Below are 24,072 nucleotides of genomic sequence, written 5' to 3'. Positions count from 1 at the left end.
AAGGTCACTATATCAAATAATACCCCTCCAAAATATTTGGTTTCAATTACCAGTATGCCACTGACTAATCAGCCTCAAATTAAGGCGGGTGCACATATTGATGCCACACATGGTGATCAGGAATTTACTTTAAGTTCAGAAAGTGGAACACAGTTGGATCATTACCAAATCAATGAATGGGTTCCACAGCTGGTGGATATCTTTGCAGACTGGGATGCTGAGTCACTCTTGAACAGGTTGCATTTGTTAACTATCTTCAGCTCCCTTTCAAGGCATTCAAAAATTACATCAAAGGATGTAGCCCTGGTTCTCTCCTTCTAGTAAGGGAACAGTCATCAAATTGGCCAAATGGATTAGTCGACTTTCACTCAACATGATCACGCAAGCCAACACCATCATTGGATCCTTCTTCCACACTCTGAAGATGATGCGTAAAATCATTTGCAAGTTAAACTACTGGAACACCTTCTATACCAGGATCAGCTAGCAACTCATTTATAGACTACAACCCATCCAGAGCTCGGCAGCCAGACTCATCCTCAATGTCTCACAAAGAAGTCACATCAGAACACACCTCAGGGAGCTCAACTGGCTCCTAATACACAAATGCACTTATTTCAAACACCTCTCACACACATTCAAAGCACTACATGAGGTAGTCCCACTCTACCTGAACAGTCACATCTCCTTCCACCAACCACCCAGACACCTCCTCTCCAGGGGACTCCTACATGTACACATCCCAAACATACACAGAACCAGATTATGAGGACTGGCATTCTCTTACATTGCACCTATAGTGTGAAACAGCCTCTTACTCGACATCAGAGTCTCCTCTTAAATTCCTCAAGAAGCTAAAGATGGCTTTTCAATTAACCAACCTCTCATAGGCATGGCTAGACAGACGCGCCTGCTCTGCACCCATGCAAGTGATAGTGCCATTACAAATACACTTACAATAAGATAACATAACTCAAGAATTGTAGCAGACAAGGTACTTAATTCAATAGATGATCTTAGGCAAACCGGCTATGATGTCTATGAATATTGCTGACAAAAGTCTCATAGTTCTCACCCAACAGTCAATATATATATGGAAAATACCTATATTCAGGGGGATTCAATGGTTTTAATCTCAGACTAAAAAGCTAACATCAATAGTGATGTTACAGTGGATGAAAGAGAGACTAGTCTACATAAACATTAATAGGCCCACCTCAACAAATATACAAAATTGGAATTGGATTGCTGCAGCCATAAATTCGCTCATTCAGGTCACAAAACCTCCACTCTGGTGGTCCTGATGACGTGTTACTCAGATTATTCCTTGGAACATAACCAGATTGAATAGAAAATATCAGGAAAGAAAATATCACAATTATAGCTTTGCAGGAAACACGGGAGACTGAAAATGTGGTGATAAATGAGTATCTGGCTTACAATTTGAAGGTGGTAAAGGGTAAACATGGTAGACCATTGAACGGATTAATGCTCTTAGTGGCAATAAACATTATCCTAAAACTGTGAGAATAAAAAAAAATCTAATTTCATTACCATAGTAATATCCAATGCAAAGTCTCATAAAGGACAAAATAAGAAATCTTACTCTACAGATCTAATAATAGTAAACACATATTTTCTGCCAAATAAATCCACGGAAGAATGATTAAAAATCCTGGTATGATTAATAGAAGTATTGACTTCAAATACAAAATGCATTGTTGAGAGATTTTAAAGCATAAATCCTAAGCTTGGCGGGTCTGGATAAGCTCTTCAAAAGGAGAAAGAGAAAGGTTTTCCGGGACAGATTATATTTGTTATTTCTAGAGATTGTATGGATGTGTAAAATCTTATATTCCTAGAAACCCTAAAGTTTACAACAATAAATGGCAGGACTAAAGGCGATCAACCGGCAAGAAAACCCCATAACTGAAGATAATATTTTCTTAACGATTATGCTGTAATCTCCTCTGTAGACTTTTACTCAGTGAGTTAATGTGAAATTGGGAATTGTATAGGAAGTGGTCATGGGTCTGTGCAATTATCATCGTTAGATAACTCAGTGAAAAGAAATGATACATGGTAGAAAAGCCATCAAACCCAGAATTCAAATGTTTTAAAATGATATATTCAAATTGATTTACAACCTTTTGATTTCTTATTTAGAAATGAGTATACAAACCATACTGGAGGAATATGGAGACTGGTTAAGCATTGTCAAAAACATTGCATCTACATCCATTAATAAAGTAAATACTAGGTCAAAGGCTGCTGAAATATTAAGCCAGAGTTAAGTTGGATAAGAATATAAAAGATGCTTTCGAACATGGCCCTGTCAATAGGGTGGAATTAATAAAAACAACACAGCATGGACTTCAGAAACAAACTTAAAAGGATGTACTGGCAGGAGGGAAAAAATTATAGACTGACGCAATCCTTTCTCTCCGACAAGGTAAATGTAAGTCTTTCTAGGATATTGTGAGAAAATGTTGGGGGCTGGAAGAAATATATGTGTCACATGTTAAAGATGAGAGATGGTTTCATTATATATTCATGCTTTATGGCAGGAAAAATAACAACAATCATTGGAACCTATTGTTGACCCCTTAAAGTCTAGAGTCTGTAATTTGTAAAGTGGGCCTGAATACTTTAATACTAACAGTGATGGAAACTTAAGTAGTCATTAAAAAACTAAAACAATCTTGTGCTCAAAGTCCAGATGGCTTATGCATTGACCTAATAAAACTGGCCCAAAATTATGGGCTAAAATCGTAACCCCAGTTTTTGCATCAGTAATTAGTGGAAACAAAGTATTAGAGTCTTGAAAGGCAGTATAATGGTCCCATTTTACAAAGGACCTTATATACATTCCCAATACATTATCGCATGCTAACTTTATCGGATATAACTAGCAAAATAAATGCTAATCATTTGTTGCAAGCCTTAGAATAATGGGTTGTAAAGGGGGAGGGCTATCCTAAAACTCAAGTGGGTTTTAAAATAGGCCAAACAACTGTGATAGATATTTTTTTTTAATGATTGGCTGAGGAAGATGCTGTTAAAAGAATGCAAGCCCTTTATGAGAATACATCGATTTATCAATGATGTTTGACACAGTAATCCAAGCCCATCTTTAGAACAAAGGTTAAAACGGAGGATTCTGCCAGCTTAATTAAAATCAACAATGCAACTTCATGAAAGGGCATGAGCAAGAATTGAGCTAGAAAGCAATGGATCCCTGACCGAATAGGCTAAGACAAGGGTGTATTTTAGTGCCACTCCTCTTCTCCATATATATAGCTGATGCACCAACATTTTTAAGTATAACCCGTTCTTTTGACCCCAAACTGGGAGTCTACCTCTTCAATATTTCATGCTGATACCACAGTTTTAATTGATCTAATACCATTTGGCCTTCAAAGACAACTACATGTTTTTGCATTCTTGATATACTAATGATTTGATCATAAATGTCTCTAAAACAAAAACAATGATTTTTTTACACAATTTCAAACAAAAAACAAATCAGAGTAATGGTTTAATGGAGACCAACTAGAAACTCTGAAAGAGTATAGTTATTCATGTCTCCTTTTTAAAAATAATTTAAACATCAAATCACATATTGATTGGCAGAAATTGAGAGAAACTGTAGATGCAGGGTCATTAAAAAGGATGGACATTATAGTAGGTCACAAGCTTGTCAAAGTTCTCAGGGAGACCTAGAATTCAGAAATAACCAACCTGTTGCTTTATGGATGTGAGATCATGCCTGTAAAAACTATAATATGTCCCAGATAATAGAAATGAATACCTGGAAAATGGCTTGGGATTCAGAGAGGATTGGTAAATAATGCATTGAGACTATAGTTGAATTTAACAAACATTAATTGAACTATTGGTTTGTCCCTTCAACTCAACAGAAGGCTCATTGAGCCAGCTAATCAAGCAACATCTACGGTCCACCAAGTCTTTACCATGAGTGGGGAACCTACATACAATCATAGAAGTTATTGACAAAGCAAAACTACTACTTTAAGAGAAAGTACTGTATCTCATATATCTCATAGTAAAACACTGAAATAACATCTGGTTAAAGAAGGATCTATTAAAAAATGACTTAGAAGACTTCAAAAAAGACCTCAACTGTTACATCTGATGCTCACAGGTTATAGAGCTGCTCAACAGTCCTATTTAAAAATAAGAAAATAGTTACTACCATACATGAAGGCATATGTTGAAAGATTGAGCCATGTACTTGCTTTTATTAAATTGAAGAAGAACAAATATATTCACGGAATTGAAAGTCTTGACTTATTTTTTTGTCCATCTGTCAAACTAGCACTGACATTTTCTCATCTGCTTGTATATTGCACAATGTTAGCATCTAAAAAAATCTATTACTGCCTGTTTATAGCAAATTACAGATCTGTTGTCTGCAGAAATTAATGATAGTTGCAAAAAATGTGAAAATATAAAATTATGTTACCGAATAGGGAAATATTTGGAATTAGGTATAGATTGCATGGAATAACTGATATAGGAAAACACTATCAATATTCAACTTAAGTAGGTGTGGCTTGGACAAGGAGGAAGATGGCGGTGTAGTTCAGCAGCTCCGTCCTTAGCAGATGCTGTTTTCCACTCCAGTGGTTGTGGAAACGCCATCTAAGATGCTTGACCAGTAAACATGATCTTTCGAGCCCCTGCAGCATGGTTTTACGTTGCTCTGATACCTCAGAACGATGGGGCAGAAAAGAAATGAGGAATGCTTGCTAACTCCGAAGGGAGATTCCTGAAAAAAGATAGTGTCATAACCGACCTGTGCTGGTTTGAGTGAGTTACATTTCCAACTTAACATTTTCATATCTCCTAATTTCTGGAGCTCTCAAATGAAGCAGGTAACATTGGCATACAATTCTGTCCATGTGGCACAAATCAAATCTTGGACGGTAACGAGAAGGACCCAAATATTCACAACGGACCCTCACCCAAGATTGCACCACCTCATGCTGAATATACTGGGTTCATTCTAACTGTACAACATACATGCTAAATATACTAACTATAGTTATCAAAGAAGAAGTTATCCATATATCCCACTTTCTCACATGTGATTTCTGTGGTCAGTGAATCCTTCCACATTTTAAGGTGAGACTAAGTGACGCAGTCTGGCGCCGGAAAGAGGTTTGTCAATGGGATCCACTGTGGTCCCCCAACTGCTGCCTAGACTTACAGATCTAGATTTAGAACCTTTACTAGCCTGTGCCATTAGACTACTGGTATGGAAGGAGCCCGAGGGACCTCTGCTTGAGTGTTTGAGTTTGCATTCACCTGCTGAGTGGAATCCATTATTTTGAAAGAAAAGCCCGACCTAGCAAACCATCGGCCTCTGAGGGGAATCCTTTGCACTTACAGATGTAGTATCAGTGTGGGTTCTAAGTGACGGTGTGCTGCAGAAAAGGCTTAATTTCTTTACTCTTGTAGCAACTTGGCTCCTGCTGGATTTAGCTACCAGAACCTCAGCACCTGCCCCATATTACTGATCTATTATAATCAATGGTAGACAAGGAACCTAATGAAACTTCAAATGCCCTAAGGCAGATCCTCCTAGCCCTGATTCACCCATTAAAGCAAAATGGATATAAACACAACTATGGATATGATCTTAAAGAAGTAAGCAGAGGTGCATGACCTAGTCAGATCCACCAAAGGTAATTCAGGCATGATGCAGAACGATTAGGCTGGATATAAAATTGATTAGCAGCAAAATTACAAAAGTAGAAGATAGAATCAGCTCCTTCAAAGATTCTGAAGCAGTTTCTAAGAAGGATATTGCAGATATAAAGGCCAAGACAGAGATTCTACAGAGAAGTATTTCCAATATGAAGGACTGCAACAGAAAAGGGAACCTCTGTATCTTTGGTCTACCAGAAGGATCCAAGGACCAAACTGGTTCCTGTGCTGCTTTCATAGAAACTTGAGTTCCTAAATTAACAGGAATCCTCTATCCTCTTTATAAAAAGCCCTGGAATTTGAAAGAGTCCCATCTTTTAAATCTCCTCACAAGGGAAGTTCAAGATCCATAGTCTTGAACCCTTACGCTATCAACATGCTGAAAAGATCTTGGACTATTTAAGGAAAAACACCATATTACTTGGAATGGAAATTTATTTGACATCTCTCAATACTACTCGAAACCCACAGTCAGAAAAGGCTTCTTAGCTCTATGCCTGAGACTGAGAACCAAAACATAATTTTTTTCTTTTCTTGCATGGTTAACTTTCAAATTATTGTGGAAGGCTTTACCTATATCTTTACAGATTATAAACAGTGAACAACATTTTTAGATGAAAGAGATGCTGCTGAAATGGACACCTCATCATCACATAACACAGCAACATGAACTCGAAATATTGATGTAACTTACTATGACATAGTAACTTTTAAAGCGTATTTCTTTTTCACTTAATAGTCCCCAAGTTGGGAGGCTTAGGCCTCCGATGAGTTATACCCATTGTCAATAATACCACTGTCATTTGTGCATTAGTCTTTTATGATTTTGCTCACACTGCCTCACTTTTGCTTCGTGGGCCACCTTCAACCCACCAATCAGTGCATGCACTACAAGGAGACTAACTATTTAACGTATATTTTTTCACTAACAGTCTTTCGATCTTAAATCACTTCCTTATTCACTATCCCTGATGAGCTTCCATGTGTTTATCTGTGCTTCTCCCTTTGCAGATTTAACCTACACCTCACTGATGATTAACACCATAATGACATGGTTACTACTTACTCTGGCATCTTATCACACATAGATTACCAGAAGAGACTCTTATGGCATGATGTTGCTCCTATTACTTTGTCACTGGTTAGCTACGGTGTGGAGACTCTTCCTTACCTGTTCACATAGTTAATAACCTTTGTAATGTGTATTCCTGCCACGTTTGCCAAGTACTTTTGGGGAGGTGGGGGTGAGGGTAGGGGTTTGGGTTCCTTTTGGCATTTGTTCCTTAATTTTGTTTTATTTGTATTATATAATCTGTGCTTAGTACTTGGAGTTCATTCTGACATAATTGTTACTTGTAATGCTCTTACTGCTGCCAGATAAGCATTACACCTCGGTTTCCTAGTATCAGTCCCAAAGTCAAACATATTCTCAGAACCCCACAATGGGAGTTTGTCCTTACGATGTGGCATGATTATAGCTGTATCAACCCTAACATTGTATTATGTCCAGTAGGCATATTGGCCTAAATATAGTTTCTCCGAACATGCAGGGTTTAAATCACCTTGTGAAATGAAGGAAAGGGTAGGCTATCTACATAAACTACATGATGAAGACATTTCATTACAATAATGCAAGCTAGCTCAGCAACTGGCTCTCTCCCATCAATATAATGGGTTTCCTAACCCTATTATTGCAAGCATCAAAGCAATTCACACTCTCATCAGCTATAGACTCTAACAGAAGATGGATTTTATCCAATCTGTCCAAAATTGGGATGGAATTCTACATGGCCAATATATGTGCCCACACTGGAGATGACCCATACTTCTGGTCTAAACTAACACAGAATGTCCATAACATCCCTGATAATTCACCACTTATACTACAAGGTAAATTCAACCTCATTTTAGACCCTACTATTGATAGAAAGGTTCTTCCAGTAAATATCATCCCCAAAAATCTTTTAAATCTATGAGAAATTTCTGTACTAAACTGAACTTAAAAGACACTTGGAGGTTACAACATCCAGACTCTAAAGACTATGCATTTTTCTTGAGTCCTCAAAACCCTCTTCACGTTTTGATTATATTATGATCTCAAGGAGCTACGCTCACAACATTGATCAAACATCAAATGAACATAGATTAGACTGTGACCACTCATGCGTAACTCTCTCCCTTGCTAGCTTTGCGGTCAAACCTAAAATCTCACTTAGGAGACTGAACAAAGAAGTACTCGCAATACTGCAAAATGTAAAAGCAATAAGAGAGGCAGTTGAAAACTTTCATTGAAAACCCCAAATCCGACTAATTCCCTATTGACTAGATGGGAGGGTCTTAAGCCATTGACCAGAGGTATTCTAATACAAACTTGATATAGGATGAATTGAGAAACTAATATGAAATTACAATCATTAGGAATAGAAATGAAATCATTAGAAAACCTGCATATCTGAGCAAAAGATGGCTCACTACTTTCCTCCCACACATCAAAAAAATACAATTGTAATAGAATCTTAAGTACCAGAGCAGGAATTTGTATTAACAAATAAAAAAGCCTGAAATTGTGTGAAGCTAATAAAGCAGAAAATTGCTCACCTCTTATCTGAAACACAAATATCAAAGACATTGTATCGCCTCAGCTAAATGCAACTAGAACTGCATGCATAAAAATCCTCACAAAATTGCAGATATGGTTAAAGATATTTTTCAGACCCTCTATGCTCCTAATGTAAATGTGACCTATAATGAGTGTGGAAAATTCTTGGGTAACATGATCCTTCCCTCTCTTATTGAGGAATATAGTCTCGCTATTAATTCCCCTATCATCACACAGATATATCTGATGCTATCAAGTCTTTTAAGGCCTGTACAACGCCAGCACCTGAGCGATTCTATGCACAATTTTATATGACATACAATGATCTCATTTGTGACCCCCTGTTTCAGCTCTACACCCATTTCACATAGTCCAGCAAGGTGTGTAGAACTCCTGCTGAAGCCATCCTAACAGTTATCCCTAAGAAAGGAAAAGACCCCCCTCCTAACCAAAAATGATGGACCTATATCTCTAATAAATTTAGACAGCATTCCTTTCCAGACAGGATGCCTTTCCAGGGATAATACTAGATTACTCTGTCATATAATTGATAAAGCCTGTGCTCTTACCTCTCCCACTGTTGCTATTAAACTGAATGCCAAAAAAGTGTTTATAAGTAAATTGGGTACTTCTCAAAACACTCCGACAGAAAATCAATCTTGGCAACTCATTTATAAAAATGTTTATGTTTATGGATTTATAATCAGATTCTAGTGCTAGGGTTCCAGCAGAAGGAATGATCTCTAATACCTTCTCCCTTAAACAAGGCAGCCAACAAGGCTGTCTCTTGTTACTCTCCGAATTTCTCCAAATTCTGGAACCCCTTTACCATTCAAACTAATGAAAACATATCTGGTATTAAATTTAAAAAACCTGATGGTCAAGGCAGCAGCATATGCTGACAATAACTTAATCATCATTCCATCCAAGCATTAATGACAACAGTTGAGGAGTTTTCTAGATTTTCGGGGTATAGTCTCAATAAAGGCAAATCTGAAGTAACTTTACTAAACATCCTAGTATCCATAGAACTACTAGGCAGTACAGCAAACACTGCAGCAACCACAGCACCGAAATCAGCATGATCACAGCCACCAACGACATCGGAACCTTCTTTGACCAAGAAGAATCAGCAGCTTTGACCCTCCTCAAACTCTTGGCAGCCATTGACACAGTATTCCACCACACACTGATCGAAAGACTCCACCACATCTGTGTAAAAGCCTGAGTGCTCGGATGGATCACCTCCTTCTTCACTGGAAGAGCCCACAGGGTCCACCTCCCACCTTTCACCACTTCGGCATCCCCCAGAGCTCAACCCTCAGCTCAACGCTCTTCAACGTATATATGATCCCACTGATCAATATAGCATTAAACACCCAACTCATCTTCTTACTCACCGACGACCCACCACCACCAGAACCAACTGGATGAAGAACAACTGCCTGCAGCTGAATACACATAAGACAGAAGTACTGATCTTTGGCAACAGCAGCAACACATGGAATGACTCCTGGTGACCATCAGATCTAGGACCTGAACCCACTCCCTCCAACCATGCCAGAAACCTCAGAATCATCATTAAGAACAATTTCAACATGAAATCACAGATCAGCACTGTCTCCTCCTCCTGAGTCCTCACTCTGCGCATGCTACTTAAAATCTTCAAGTGACTACCCATACACACGAGACGCACTGTGACACAAGCTTTAATCACCAGCAGACTGGACTATGGCAATGCCCTCGACATAGGAATTGCTGCACACCTTCTACAGAGACTTCAGATCATACAAAACTCCACAGCCAGGCTCCTCCTTAGCCTTCCCTGACAAGCCCACATCACATGCAACCTCTGGAAAATCCACTGGTTCACCATACCGAAGAGATGCCAATTCAAGCTGGTGACCCACTCACACAAAGCTTTACACAATCAAGGACCCATCCACATTAAGCACCGCCTGAAATTCCATCAGCCATCAAGAAGACTACGCTCCACTTATCTTTCACTTCCCCATACTTCCCGCACCTACCGAAGCAGAAGTGGAGGACATTCCTTCACCCACATCACAGCAAGGACCTGGACCTTCCTCCCAATGCACCTCCGGACCATCGCCTGACTTCTGAAATTCTGAATGGCCATCAAGACCTGGCAGTTCGAATTAGCCTTTGGGGCCTGCAAGTGCCTGCATACCCTATTGGGTGACTAGCTGTGCATAATAATACCTGATTGATTGATTGATTGAGGGATCGTTTGGCAACCACACCACATAAAATACATAGGTTTAGAATTTTTTAACAACTTTTTTGTCACCATTTGGCATAACAAAGCAATGACAATTAAAACATTCACAGAACTTCTGGAGGGATGGTCCCCAAAATTCCTATTGTGGTTGGAAAAGGTAAAAACAGTAAAAAATATGATAAAAGTTGTTGTTAATTATCTGATTTGTATGTTACCTCTAACATGATCAAATTAGTTCTTAAACCCGATCATCTTATCAACAAATATCTCTGGCAAAATAAAAACCTAGACTTTCATTAAAGAAATGAATATTCCTGAAAGATCTAAGAGTAGTTAACTTGGCACTCTTCAGAACATACCGGGCAACCTTCCTTTTCAAACAAGGGATTCAGTGGCTACCTCACAATGATGAATACTGACCTCAATGGTTAGTGAGAGAACAATTGATTCTTACTATTTGAAGCCTAATCTAATTTTTGTCCAAGAATAAAGTAACCCCTTTACACTCCAAACATATCCTGAACAACACTAGAGCAGGTACACTGAAGGTTGACACCCTTCTTGATAATAAAATCCACAACTGTAACATAACTTCTATTTGGGACAACTCAAAATTCAAACTGAACGGCCAACCACTCCACTTGCTTGATGGGCAAATCGGGGCCATGTTACTATTATACAGTTAGGGTACAGTAAAAATTCTCTGTCCTTTGCTGACTACAACAACTCAATGCCTTACACAACCTTGATTTCAAGATATTCTGGAAACCAAAAACATGCATACAGAAACTAACATTTGTGGATAAAGAACTGACCCTCCCACACTTTGCTCAAACCCTCACTGAAACTGTACATGAAGTCTCTAAAATGTGCGAATGCCTGCAACATAAGTATCAGAAAACGCTCACCGGGGACACGGTAAACGAAGGGGAGGATAACCACCTGCCTTCTTATGTCTCGCGGGTGTTTCTTTCACAGTCACCGGGGGACACGCGAAACCCAACTTGCAGCGGTCTCTTTAACTCAACACCCTTCTTCTTCCGGGAGGAACAACCATCTCACATGACCGGGTCTCCTGCGCCAATGAGAGAGCTGGAGGACGAGGAAGAGGGCTTTAAAGCCAATACGAGACCGGAGGAAGTCGTCGCATATTGGAACCACAGAAGCTGTGAAGCCAGGAGGAGTTGGAGAGACATCGCCAAACCAGAAAGAGACGCCGACCGAATCCCGGAGACACCGAGATCCCAGAGCCACCATCCACAGGACCAAGAACGGGAGCCGGACCCGATCCGGTACTGCAAGACCATCAGCCACGCGCACTGGGGAGCGTGGCGCCCAGAGGTACATTCCCGAGTGTGGGGCTGGTTTAAGAAGGGGTCCCCAGCAAGCAGCCATAACCCAGGGGAGGGAGGGGAGCTGTAAACCCTAAAACTTCCCGCAACGAACGTATTATGAATTCTCCTGAGTTGGTTTCTCACATCACCATTTCTTTTTATACGGCGTTGGTGGCGGTTCGGGTGCTCTTCCCCCACTCCCTTCCCCTTCAACCTATGAGAACGCATAAGAAGCCACAGTGACGGTTGTTTTTTTTTTTTGTCATTTGTTTTTTTTTCATATACGTTATCCGGTTCAACCTACCCGAAGTGGAGGACCAACCTCTGGGAGCTTACACTACATTTCCTGACGAACAAGGGAGCGCAACGTCACATGAACTGACCTGAACTTTATGTTGTGTCTTGGACCTTTATTTTGCCTAATAAATAAGTCTTGGAACAAGAAAACGAGCCTGTCCCTGGCCAACGTTCCACACATGGTGTCAGAAGTGGGATTCTGTCAATTGTAAAGACGAAATGGAGAACCTCCTTCAACAACTTATTGCCGGCCAAACAAAACTGGAGTGGGCTCTCGAAAGACACATGACATCTGCACAAGCCGATAGAGAATTGTTCAGTACAACCATGAACCAACAAATTGAAGGGTTATATAAGTTGTCTGATCGTCAAGAAGAGGCCACGAAAGAGGCAAACCCACACCAGGGATCCCCATCTACTTTTCCTAACATCATTCTACAGAAATACGTTGTAGGGGATGACCCGGATTATTTTCTTACAAATTATGAACGGGTCGCCCGGGCCTCAGGCTGGCCCAAAAACAAGTGGCCTTTCTTTTTGGCTCCCCTGTTAACGAGTGAAGACCAAGCTAAAGGAGATCATCCTCGATCACCTGGGGCTCGATGCTGAAGCATACCGGGTGCGTTTCCGGAGAGATAAGGGTAACCCCAGAGATACGGCCAAAACCCTCTTACATAAACTAAAGACAGCTGCGGACAAGTGGCTCAAACCGCAAGAAAACACTAAGGAGGAGATAATGTTGTTGATCTACCTTGAACAGTTCTTAGAGGTCCTACCACATCCCACACAGAGGTGGTTAAAACAGCACACTGGTCTTTCGGTGGAACAGGCCATAGAGATGGCCAATACATATTCTAGAGCACAGCCTAGGACCTTCATATGGGCAGGAAAGAACAAGCCACGAACCCCAGTCAACAAACAAGACAAGAAAAACACTGGCAAAACCCCAGTCGAAGTGGCTAAAATATGCCCCTCCAAACCCGTAGTACCTACCACGAAAGGGCCTCAGTGTTTTGAATGTGGGGCATGGGGCATATAGCTCGTTTCTGTCCCCAGAAACGGAACACCGACGAACCTATGGATGTTAGCTATCTTCCACGCCAAGTTCTGTACACTGAAGAAATGGGCACAGGATTCTAAGTAAATCTGGTAATTGATGGGGTGCACATTAGGGCTCTCTTAGACTCTGGATGTAGACAATCTGTCATCCAGAGTTCCTTAGTCAAACCCGAAGATATCATAACCCAACGCCACATACCCATTAGGTGCGTACACGGAGACATCAAGATCTATCCAGCAGCTTCCATAAAAGCTAGAACGTCCGACGGGAGGGAACTTCCAGCTATCGTAGGGGTCCTGCCGCATTTACCTGAAAAACTTATACTAGGGGTCGACCATCCCGAGTTTATGAGATACCTTAGTCTGAAAGTGAAAGCCTATAAACCCGCTGTTTGTCTCACCCAGGCCCCATGGCAAGGGGATAAGAACTTTCATTACACCCAAAGAAACTACCCCACACTCCAGACGGCCTGGCAGCAGGCGGCTCTTCCTGTTACGACCTACCCCACGTTTCTAAAAGAGAACGGTCTGCTGTATAGAAAAGGCAGTCCAACAGGTCCCACGCAGCTTCTGGTCCCCCAAAGCTTTAGGGAACAAGTCATGTTCTTTGCACATGCCCATCTTCTGGCAGGCCATACAGGGACACAAAAAAACAGCCAGACTATTTTAGAGCACTTTTATTGGCCTGGGATATACGCCCAGATAGCCAAATACTGTCATGAATGCGAAGTATGCCAGCAGAAAAACCCCTATAGACTGTTGTAAATTGTCAGCGATTGGGTTAACATTAGCGAAAGCCATCTTGTATTTAGAGGCTACCTTGTCCATTTTGTGGAATCCATTTTGTATTTCTGGCAGCCATTTTGTTTGCCATGTGTTGCCACGTGCTCACCATGTTCTCTGTCCTCCCTCAGTGTTGACTGCTCTTTTAATCTGCCTAGAAACAAACTATATTTAGCATCTTCCACCTTCGCACATGCCCAGTTGAGTTTGCAGCTGTCCTTGCAGCTGTTAGTAGTATGTAACTGTCAGGATGTGTTTACTAGCATTGTCAAACTGTTAACTCCTCCTACTTGTCGATTGTGCATTTCTATATGACCTTATATGTACATAAAACCTTCTTCTGTACTTGTACCACCTTCTTTTGAGCCCCTGTGTGGGTATAAAAGGAGCATGGTCCTTCTGTTCGGTGTGCTACTTCATTCATTACCGAAGGGTACTGTGTGAATGTAGTTCCACCTCATGAGGTTTATTAAACTTTGTATTTTCTATTCCAGTTTCAGTGCCAACCTCTTCCTATTGGTCTGAGGACTCTGTGCAGAGAATGGCGAACCCCTTGCACTGGTAGGCCTAGCTGAGGTCCACTTCTACAAGACCACCCTCTGCCCCTTTACAGCCTCTCCCGATCATTGGGAAACCATTTGACCGCATAGGCATGGACCTCATTGGTCCCTTACCCAAATCCCAAAAGGGCAACCAATATGCCCTTGTCATTATCGACTATGCCACCAGGTACCCCAAGGTCTTCCCTTTAAGAACACCGAATACCGTGACTATCTGCGAAAAGTTAATGGACCTCTTCTCGAGGGTGGGGTTTCCCCATGAGATCCTCATGGATCAAGGTACACCATTTGTCTCCCGATTAATGGGTCAGGTATGCAAAAGTCTAGACATAACCCAAATAAGAACGTCTGGTTACCACCCCCAAACAGATGGCTTATGTGAGAGGTACAACGGTACGATAAAGTTAGCCCTCAAAAAAATGATGACGGCTGAAGGGGTGGATTGGGACGCACTATTTCCTTTGGCACTGTTTGTCATCCACTGCCAAAAACAGAGCAGTCTGGGTTGCTCGCCATTCAAACTCCTGTATGGACGACAACCTCGTACTCTCCTCGAAATGACCAAGGAAGCTTGGGAAACGGAGACACCAGAGGAAACCCATGCTTTACTGGATTATTCAAGAGGCCTGAGGGCAAGGTTGTCTAAATTACAGGAGTTCGCACATAACAACCTGGAGAAAGCCCAGCGGAAACAATAGGTGTTCTACGACAAAGGGAAAAAGTAGCGTCATTTACAGATCCATGTCTGGGTTTTAGTGTTATTGCCCGCCGCTCTCCCTAAGGGTCGGTCCGAGTGGAAAGGACCCTTTGAAATCGTAGAAAAAGTGGGTCTCACTACCTACAAACTCCGTCTTTCTAAAATGAAAACACAGATTTTCCACATCAATCTGTTGAAGAAGTGGTTAGGTCCCCTCCCAAGGTCCAACCTGGTCTCGACAATAGCAGAGACAACTCTCTCCCACTTTGACATAAATAAGGACCTACCAAGAGACAAGAGAAAGACCCTAGAGCCCTTGCTGTCCTCCTTCGCTAACATCTTCTCAGACAAACCCGGACAAATATCACTAGTCGAGCATTCCATCCCTTCCATACCGGGGAAAGTCATACGACAACGACCATACAGGATTCCTGCTGCTCGACGAGCAGCCGTTGAGAAGGAAGTACAGAACATGCTTGCTTCCAGAATCATAAAACACTCCAGAAGCGAGTGGTCCTCACCTATTGCACTGGTTCCAAAACCAGACGGGACCATACGGTTCTTCATAGACTTTAGGGCAGTAAACTTCATCATCCACTTTGACTCCTACCCCTTACCGCGAGTGGACGAACTCGTCGAAAGACTAGGAGATGCCAGATATATCACAACCTTGGATCTAACCAAAGGTTATTGGCAGGTTCCCCTTTCCCAGCAGGACCAACACAAAACAGCCTTCTCCACACCATCCGGCCTTTACGAATTCACAGTCTTACCGTTTGGCCTGCATGGGGCCCCCGCCACCTTTCAGCGCCTCATGGATATCGTATTAACCCCTTCTGTGCCACGCCCTTTCCCCCTCCTGTGCCGGGCGTTTCATTAGTGGGTGGGGTCCATGACGAGATAGTCTCGTCATGGGCACAGCGCGACCGTGCTCCATGACGAGACTATCTCGTCATGGGCACAGAAGAGGTTAAGAGACCATCAGGGTTATGCATCAGCCTACCTCAATGATATCATCATCTATAGCCACGACTGGGAACAACATTTGTTGCACTGCCAAAGGGTCTTTCAAGCCCTCCACACTGCTGGGTTACATGTTAGTTCTAAGAAGTCCAAGGTTGCATACCAGAAAGTTCGGTATTTGGGTTATCTCTTAGGCAATGGGCTCATAGAACCCCAACAGGCAAACGTCAAGGCCATCACCAACACACCCTTTCCCACAACGAAGAAAGGGATCCGAGCATTCCTGGGGTTACTTGGCTATTATCGGAGATTCATCCCCCACTATTCACAAATTGCCGCACCACTAACTGATTTACTCCAAAAAGGGATCAAAGAAAATGACCTCCTATCCCCATCTTCCTAAGCCCTTCAGGCCTTATCCGAGTTGAAAAAAGTATTACCTCCAGCCCGGTGTTGGTATCCCCCAATTTCAAGCACCCCTTCATTCTCCAAACCGATGCCTCCGACACAGGTCTGGGGGCTGTACTTTCTCAAGTGACTGAAAACGGGGTGGAACGGCCAGTGGCCTTTATCAGTTGCAAATTGTTCCCACGGGAGAAGAACTATCCCACTATTGAAAAGGAGTGTCTGGCGGTCAAGTGGGCGATTGATAAGATGAAATACTACCTGGAAGGAGCTCCCTTTCTTCTGTACACCAACCATGCCCCTCTCCAATGGTTGTGTCGCAACAAAGGGAACAATGCAAGGGTCCTTAGGTGGTTCTTCTCCCTTCAGCCCTACTCCTTTGAAATACGTAATTGGAAAGGAAGTTGTAATGCAAACGCTGACTTTCTGTCCCGTGTGCCTCAGTTTCCCGAACGGGAACTGTCTAGGGGAAGGATGTGTCAGAAAAAGCTCACTGGGGACATGGTAAACGAAGGGAAGGATGACCAACTGCCTTCTTATGTCTCACCTGTGTTTCTTTCACAGTCACCGGGGGACACGCGAAACCCAACTTGCAGCGGTCCCTTTAACTCAACACCCTTCTTCTTCCGGGAGGAACAACCATCTCACGTGACCGGGTCTCTTGCGCCAATGAGAGAGCTGGAGGACGAGGAAGCCGCCTTTATAGCCAATACGAGACCGGAGGAAGTCGTCACGTATTGGAACCACGGAAGCTGTGAAGCCAGGAGGAGTTGGAGAGACATCGCTGAACCAGAAAAAGACGCCGACCGAATCCCAGAGATGCCGAGATCCCAGAGCCACTATCCACGGGACCAAGAACAGGAGCCGGACCCGATCCGGTACCGGGAGACCACCAGCCACGCTCACTGGGGAGTGTGGCTCCCAGAGGTACGTTCCCGAGTGTGGGGCTGGTTTAAGAAGGGGTCTCCAGCAAGCGGCCATAACCCAGGGGAGGGAGGGGAGCTGTAAACCCTAAAACTTCCCGCAATGAACGCATTGTGAATTCTCCTGAGTTAGTTTCTCACATCACCATTTCTTTTTATACGGCGTTGGCGGCAGTTCGGGTGCTCTTCCCCCACTCCCTTCCCCTTCAACCTATGAGAAAGCATAAGAAGCCCGAGTGACGGTTGTTTTTTTTTTGTTGTCATTTTTTTTTTTCATATACGTTATCCAGTGGAAGCTACCCGAAGTGGAGGACCAACCACTGGGAGCTTACACTACATTTCCTGATTAACAAGGGAGCGCTACGTCATATGAACTGACCTGAACTTTATGTTGTGTCTTGGACCTTTATTTTGCCTAACAAATAAGTCTTGCAACAAGAAAACGAGTCTGTCCCTGGCCAAGGTTCCACAATAAGTCAATGACACTACTAAAGAATTTGCTCAATAAATGGGAAAAAGACAGCTTGAAACTTACAGATTACTTCAATTTGCTGAAGATTTGGATATCTTCATTTACAGACGATATCAACCCTATTCTGGCACTAAACAAAAACATGTTATTGCATAGGACCTTCTAGACTTCGCCTCGCCTCCACAAACTGAACAGCATTAGAGTCCTTCACATATGGTTTTCTAATGGTCCACCTTTACAAAAGTTTGGAGGGAGATTTAAAATTGTATTAAATCACTTTTCCAAATCCAACCGAAAGAAGAATTTATATTTCTTCTTTCTCTACCCCTCAATACTTGCATTCACCATGAGAGAGAAAAATACCTTTTAGATCTCCTGCTCACTCTAGTGTGCAAATTAATTCTTAGAAACTGGAAAAATACTTCCAATCTCAAATTGCCTCTTCTTTATTAAGGATACTGACAGCATCTCTTTGCAGGTTTCCCTCTGAGAAGGCCAGTCTAAATCTTTATGGTACATGTTAGACAGCTTCTTGACAGGTACAGAGTAGCTGGTATATAAAATAGACCTAGTCCATCAGTAAGTATCCTAAATCATTGATGTTATAACACTTCAGTATTTAATTATTGCATGTCTCCTCCTGGTTACTACACATTTTACTTGCAGATTTTGTACAGCCATTCAGTACCTTTTCTCTTTTGTTAAATTAATATATTTCAATATTTTGTTATGTTGGTATAATTGTAGTTTCCTATTAAGACTTAACTTTCTCCTGTAAATAATCTTCTTAGTGCTTTTTGCATATAGATCTTGTCTATCATAACTTAATGCATTATCACTCTAGTATGCAGTGCATTAGTCATTAATCATTACATTACAAGGTTAATGACGGTGGAAGGTGAATTACTTTTTTGGTGGTTTAGAGTGATCTGCTACTGACTACTGATATGAGGAGTTGATGTGTTAGTATGATCTATTTTTTACAGGTTCTTGGGGCTTTGCCTTATTGATTGTAAACATTTTAAATAAATACTTACAAATAGTTTTAGGAAATTGTGTCCTATGTGCTATGTTTTATAATGTTGTTTCACCATGTCGGAATAAGATTAAACATGAATAAAAACCTGAATCTGAATCTCAAATCTGCATGGATTGTGGTTATTATGTGAGGTGTGTACTCAGCCCCCTCAACCAGTAACCCAATTTCTTACACTTAGTAAACCATAAATACCATGGATTGTGGTTATTATGTGAGGTGTGTACTCACCCCCCTCAACCAGTAACCCAATTTCTTACACTTTGTAAAGCATAAATACCAAATAAAACATATATATATATATTTTTAAATAGCACACAATGTTTTCACAAAAAGTCTTACATAAATGAGCATGTTTATCTATTCCCTTTCTCTATTGACTGGAGACAACCAAATAGCATTGTAAAAATGTATCCCGATGATTTTAATAAGCAATGTCTGCCTTGAATAAGAGGATATATTTTCGTATCATCTAAGCCAAACAGAAGAACACATTTATACTTCTTCATATATTTGTTTGTCCAAAAGAATCTTATAGTTCTGGATACACAATATTAACCCACAAAAAAGCAGAGTAATATGTTAATACTCTGAATCATTATTTTTCATTATTTAAAGGCTGATTGAGTTTGTATCTACAAATAATCACATATACTCATTAACAATCTGGGAGAGTGAATCAGTGCATTCATATTATAGCACTGTGTTATGAATAATCTAAGATTGGAAGTCAGTACAGCAATTAATGACATATATGTACATTATCCACATCTATTTTGAACTTATGGTAATATTATTTATTCTCTATTCCAGACTCTACAGATTGCAGCAAGTGCCCATGGGATCAATGGCCAAATGCCAGACAGGACCTATGCATCCTTAAGGACACAGAGTTTCTTTCTTATGAAGGTGTTTTAGGATATAGTCTGGCAGCAATCTGCATTTTTCTCTCTTTAATACCTACTGCCATTCTGGGTCTCTTTTTTTATTCCCGAGGCACCCCCATTGTAAAGGCAAACAATCGCTCACTGAGCTACCTTCTCCTCTTGTCCCTTACCCTGTGCTTTCTCTGCTCATTTGCTTTCATTGGATATCCCACATCAATGACATGTCTCATCCGCCAAGCATCATTTGGTATCATATTTGCTCTTTGTGTCTCCTGTGTCTTAGCCAAAACAGTCATGGTTGTCATCGCCTTCAATGCAACAAAGCCCAGCAGTACTTTAAAGAGATGGGCTACACCTAAATTGTCATATGCTGTTGTCAGTATCAGTACGCTCCTCCAGGTGCTTCTGTGTGTGTTTTGGTTAATTCTTTCTCCTCCTTTTCTAGTATATAATATTCAGATTCAGCCTGGATTGATAATAGTCGAATGCAATGAGGGGGCTTCCATCGCTTTCTGGTGCATGCTGGGATATCTTGGACTTTTGGCAACCATTAGTTTTGTAGTTGCATTCCTGGCTAGGAAGCTGCCTGACAGCTTCAACGAGACTAAATTCATCACCTTCAGCATGCTCGCCTTTCTCAGTGTCTGGATCTCATTTATTCCAGCCTATCTCAGCACCAAGGGCAAATACATGGTTGCCATGGAGGTCTTCGCCATTTTAACTTCAAGCTTTTCTTTGGTGTCTTGCATATTTTTTCCAAAGTGTTATATAATTCTTTTGAGACCAGAGATGAACTCAAAAGAGCACTTGATGGGCCGGAAACTATGACACATCCATATTTGTTGGTGTGTCCCATTAATTTCAACATTGTGACTTTGTGGCAACAATATTTATATATTAAGTAAATAAGTCTATGAGAGCTTATATTTCAGTTGCTAATATCATTATTGGTTTTTCATGATTAAGCTGCTTTATCTTATTCCACTGAAATAATACCATAACAATATAAAAAATAAAACATAAATGAATTTTGCTTATATATGTCACCTGGGATCAAATGAAAAGATACACTTTTAAGAGATGCATGTTCGTTCTTGTTAATATTCTTCAATAAAGAAACAGGCAAAGTAATATCCTTTTGTCAATTTCATTAAGGAAATCAAAAGCATGTGAATAATGTCTTCCAAATAGATTATAAGGAAAGAAATGCATACTAAAGACATGTAACAATATATTGTTCTACTTGAAAAAAAACCTTTGGCCAGGTTCATATTTACTCAACTTTTGATAGTTCTTAGCAATAAATGCTCCCTTCAGATACAATTGGACCAATTCACAAATGTGGAAATTTTGGCAGTTACATTTTATCCTATTCTTCCATGCAGTCACACCCAAGAAGTCTAACAGCACAATTCTTGAGAAACGTGGCATATCTACACCGGCAGGTGTACTGCTTTTCAGATGTGCTAACATATGAATTTCTGGAATTCACAAATTCTTCCTGAAGCACAAATGGAAAAGTAATTACAGGCACAGGATTCCAGGTGTTTTTCTGGAATAATTCAGTTTGCCACTGCAAATGTATTTATGCATGAGCAACTGTACGTTTTCCACATGGATAAATGTAATTACCTGTTTGAAAAGACACCAATTTCTCATTTGTGTCTCCATGAGGAAAGTATTTTCTCCCCAGAGAAATCATCCTTTGCTCAATCACCAATTTTTGGGGTGTTCCAGTTCCCCTCCACACCATAGAACATCAGATGTACAAGCATGGTTGACTTCACAAATATGCCTTTAATAAGTTCTCTGTGTACATCTGCCAGCCATAACCATCTGAATAAGGTTTGCCCTATGACTCTGAGAAATGTACTGGTCTATTCTACATGCTGATTGGAAAAAAAGCATAAAGCATTGAAACAAGTCATATTTAAAGCTTTAAAATACAAAACTGTTCAATGGATTAGCCATCGAAAAATAAAGGGCCAGATTTTTTAACATTTCACGCAAGAGAACATTCTGCACTGTATCAAATGGAGAGAACAGAAATGTGCCATCTCTAACAAGATATGGCCCACTTCTTCTCCCTCCTAGCACTGGCACACTGTGTGCTGCCTAGCAACAATGCAGGCACCCTTGTTCCATGATGCAAGAGTGCCTGTATCAAGGACAGTGCAAGAGGTCCCGTGTTATGGAAAATATTGTTTTTGTGTAGGAAGGGATACCTTTCCACACAAAAACAATCCTGAGTCTTTTCCCTTTTTTATATATGTGCTACAGAAGAGGAAATAACGGAAAAAAAAGATATGTTTCCTCATTACGCCTTTCTGTGGTAGGGGCAACATTTTTGAGCAACACCAGGTTTACATACTTTGGAAATCTGGGATAGCATCAAATTCCATGGGTTGATACACAGGAAGGCCCATGCTTCACACATGAAATACCTGCCACAATGGAATGGAATGTAGTGCAGCACAAAAACCGGTTACAAAGATATGAAGGGTGGAACAATTTCCCCCTTGCGTAGCTTTGTCAATCCCATTTAAATACGTCCATTTCCTTGCAACAACTTGTGTCACTTAAGGACAACACAAGTCCTTAGTAAATATGTCCCTGAATAACTACACACTGTATTTCTGAACTACATAAATAACTTTAAAATAGTATTTAGTGGAACACTTTCTTAAGCATTTTGAAGGCAAACAGAAATGCACATGTACTGATGAGTTATAAAACAATCAATTTATACTATTGATAACAGCAGCTGAGCTTAAGAACTCACGTCTGGACTCGGGATGTCACTAGAAACAATATGAGAAGTTGAAAAAAGAACAGTAAAGTCAAGATGCATACATATATTACATTAATATACATTATTTTTTATCATAAAAATCTTTTTACTAGTTTTTTTTTTTTTGTTTAATACATTTGTTTTCTTCCTATATCTTCCTATAAGGATACTCCACATTTTAGGTGGAGATCTCCCTATGTTAAAAGCAGAGGGAAAATGAAATAGGTTAACTTTATAAGAAATTAGTGAGAATATTTTAATGCTAAATATGAATGTAAATTAATGTAATATATTTATCTTACTTTTCATAGGGCACACATAAGTAGAGCGCGAAGCCTACCAACAACCCCCCCCCCCACATTATGGCCTTCCTCCTGCGGCACAATGTACTCAACCTATGCTTGAAATGATGAAAAAAAGAGCAGGCCGAGTCCATACATGCACGGGGAGGATATCATCTCTTACCCAGCAGACATCTTTTATGAGATAAACACAAAGAGTAAAAAGTGTCTAGCGCAAGACCTACGATGAATCCATGGGATATACCATAAAGCCTGTTAGATCCAACGATAATGATAATGACAGTAGATGGTAAGACCAAAGAACATACAGAGCCAGAGACTCTGCAAGCCTTCTTAGATTAACGAGACAGTGCGGCACTGGAGAACATGGTTACCTCTAGCACCACTACTTAAAGAGGTCAAATGACACATGCCCGTGCCACTGACAAAAACAACATGCATCAGACAAGGAAACACGAACATCACAAAGATGCTCTGACAGTGCTGGGCCGAATCATATCATGGAGAAGTGCTCAAAAGACAGAAACAAGTCAAGATCTTGGGTGATGGGTTGCCAGTATAATCTCCCCTAGTCATGTAATGTAACCAGAAAATCAGTACTGTAATGCTATCTTTATTTCCAGGTACTACATGAGGACTCAGTTGCACCTAACTGCTTCATATACTGCTTGCGGTATACCTTGCAAGAACATAGACTTGACAAATTATGATACCTAGCTCCTGTTAACTATGTATTCCCTCTTTGAAATAGTCTGCCGAATGCAAATACACAGCAAAGACAACAAACACTGCAATAAGATGCTAATAATCAGAGCCCCAACATCTTTTCCTCTGTTTTTACCCTTTTTATGCCAGGCCCTCTGTAGCACTTTTGTTGTATTCTGTCGCACCAAATGTCTTGTTGCTTCAGTGCTATGGTGGGCATGTGTTAGACCTGTCATCCCTAGGATGGTCTTCCCCCAATGTTTTGCCTGCTTAATTCCACTTTT

General features: G+C 40.8%; 1 protein-coding gene across 1 annotated transcript in view; it reads left to right on the top strand.

The window, feature by feature from the left end:
• The window catches only part of LOC146782753 (extracellular calcium-sensing receptor-like), a 235,149-nt gene extending 214,331 nt beyond the window's left edge, over positions 1-20,818 (top strand). The window contains exon 6 of the mRNA XM_085637228.1: positions 19,917-20,818. Coding sequence (XP_085493354.1) covers positions 19,917-20,818 — 902 coding nt within the window. The remainder of the gene's footprint in view (positions 1-19,916) is intronic.
• Positions 20,819-24,072: the final 3,254 nt, after the last annotated feature.

This window comes from Triturus cristatus, chromosome 12, assembly GCF_964204655.1.
Source record: "Triturus cristatus chromosome 12, aTriCri1.1, whole genome shotgun sequence".
NCBI classification, from domain to species: domain Eukaryota; kingdom Metazoa; phylum Chordata; class Amphibia; order Caudata; family Salamandridae; genus Triturus; species Triturus cristatus.
The sequence above is the reverse complement of the archived record's forward strand: the minus strand, read 5'-3'. Positions and strand labels throughout refer to the sequence as shown.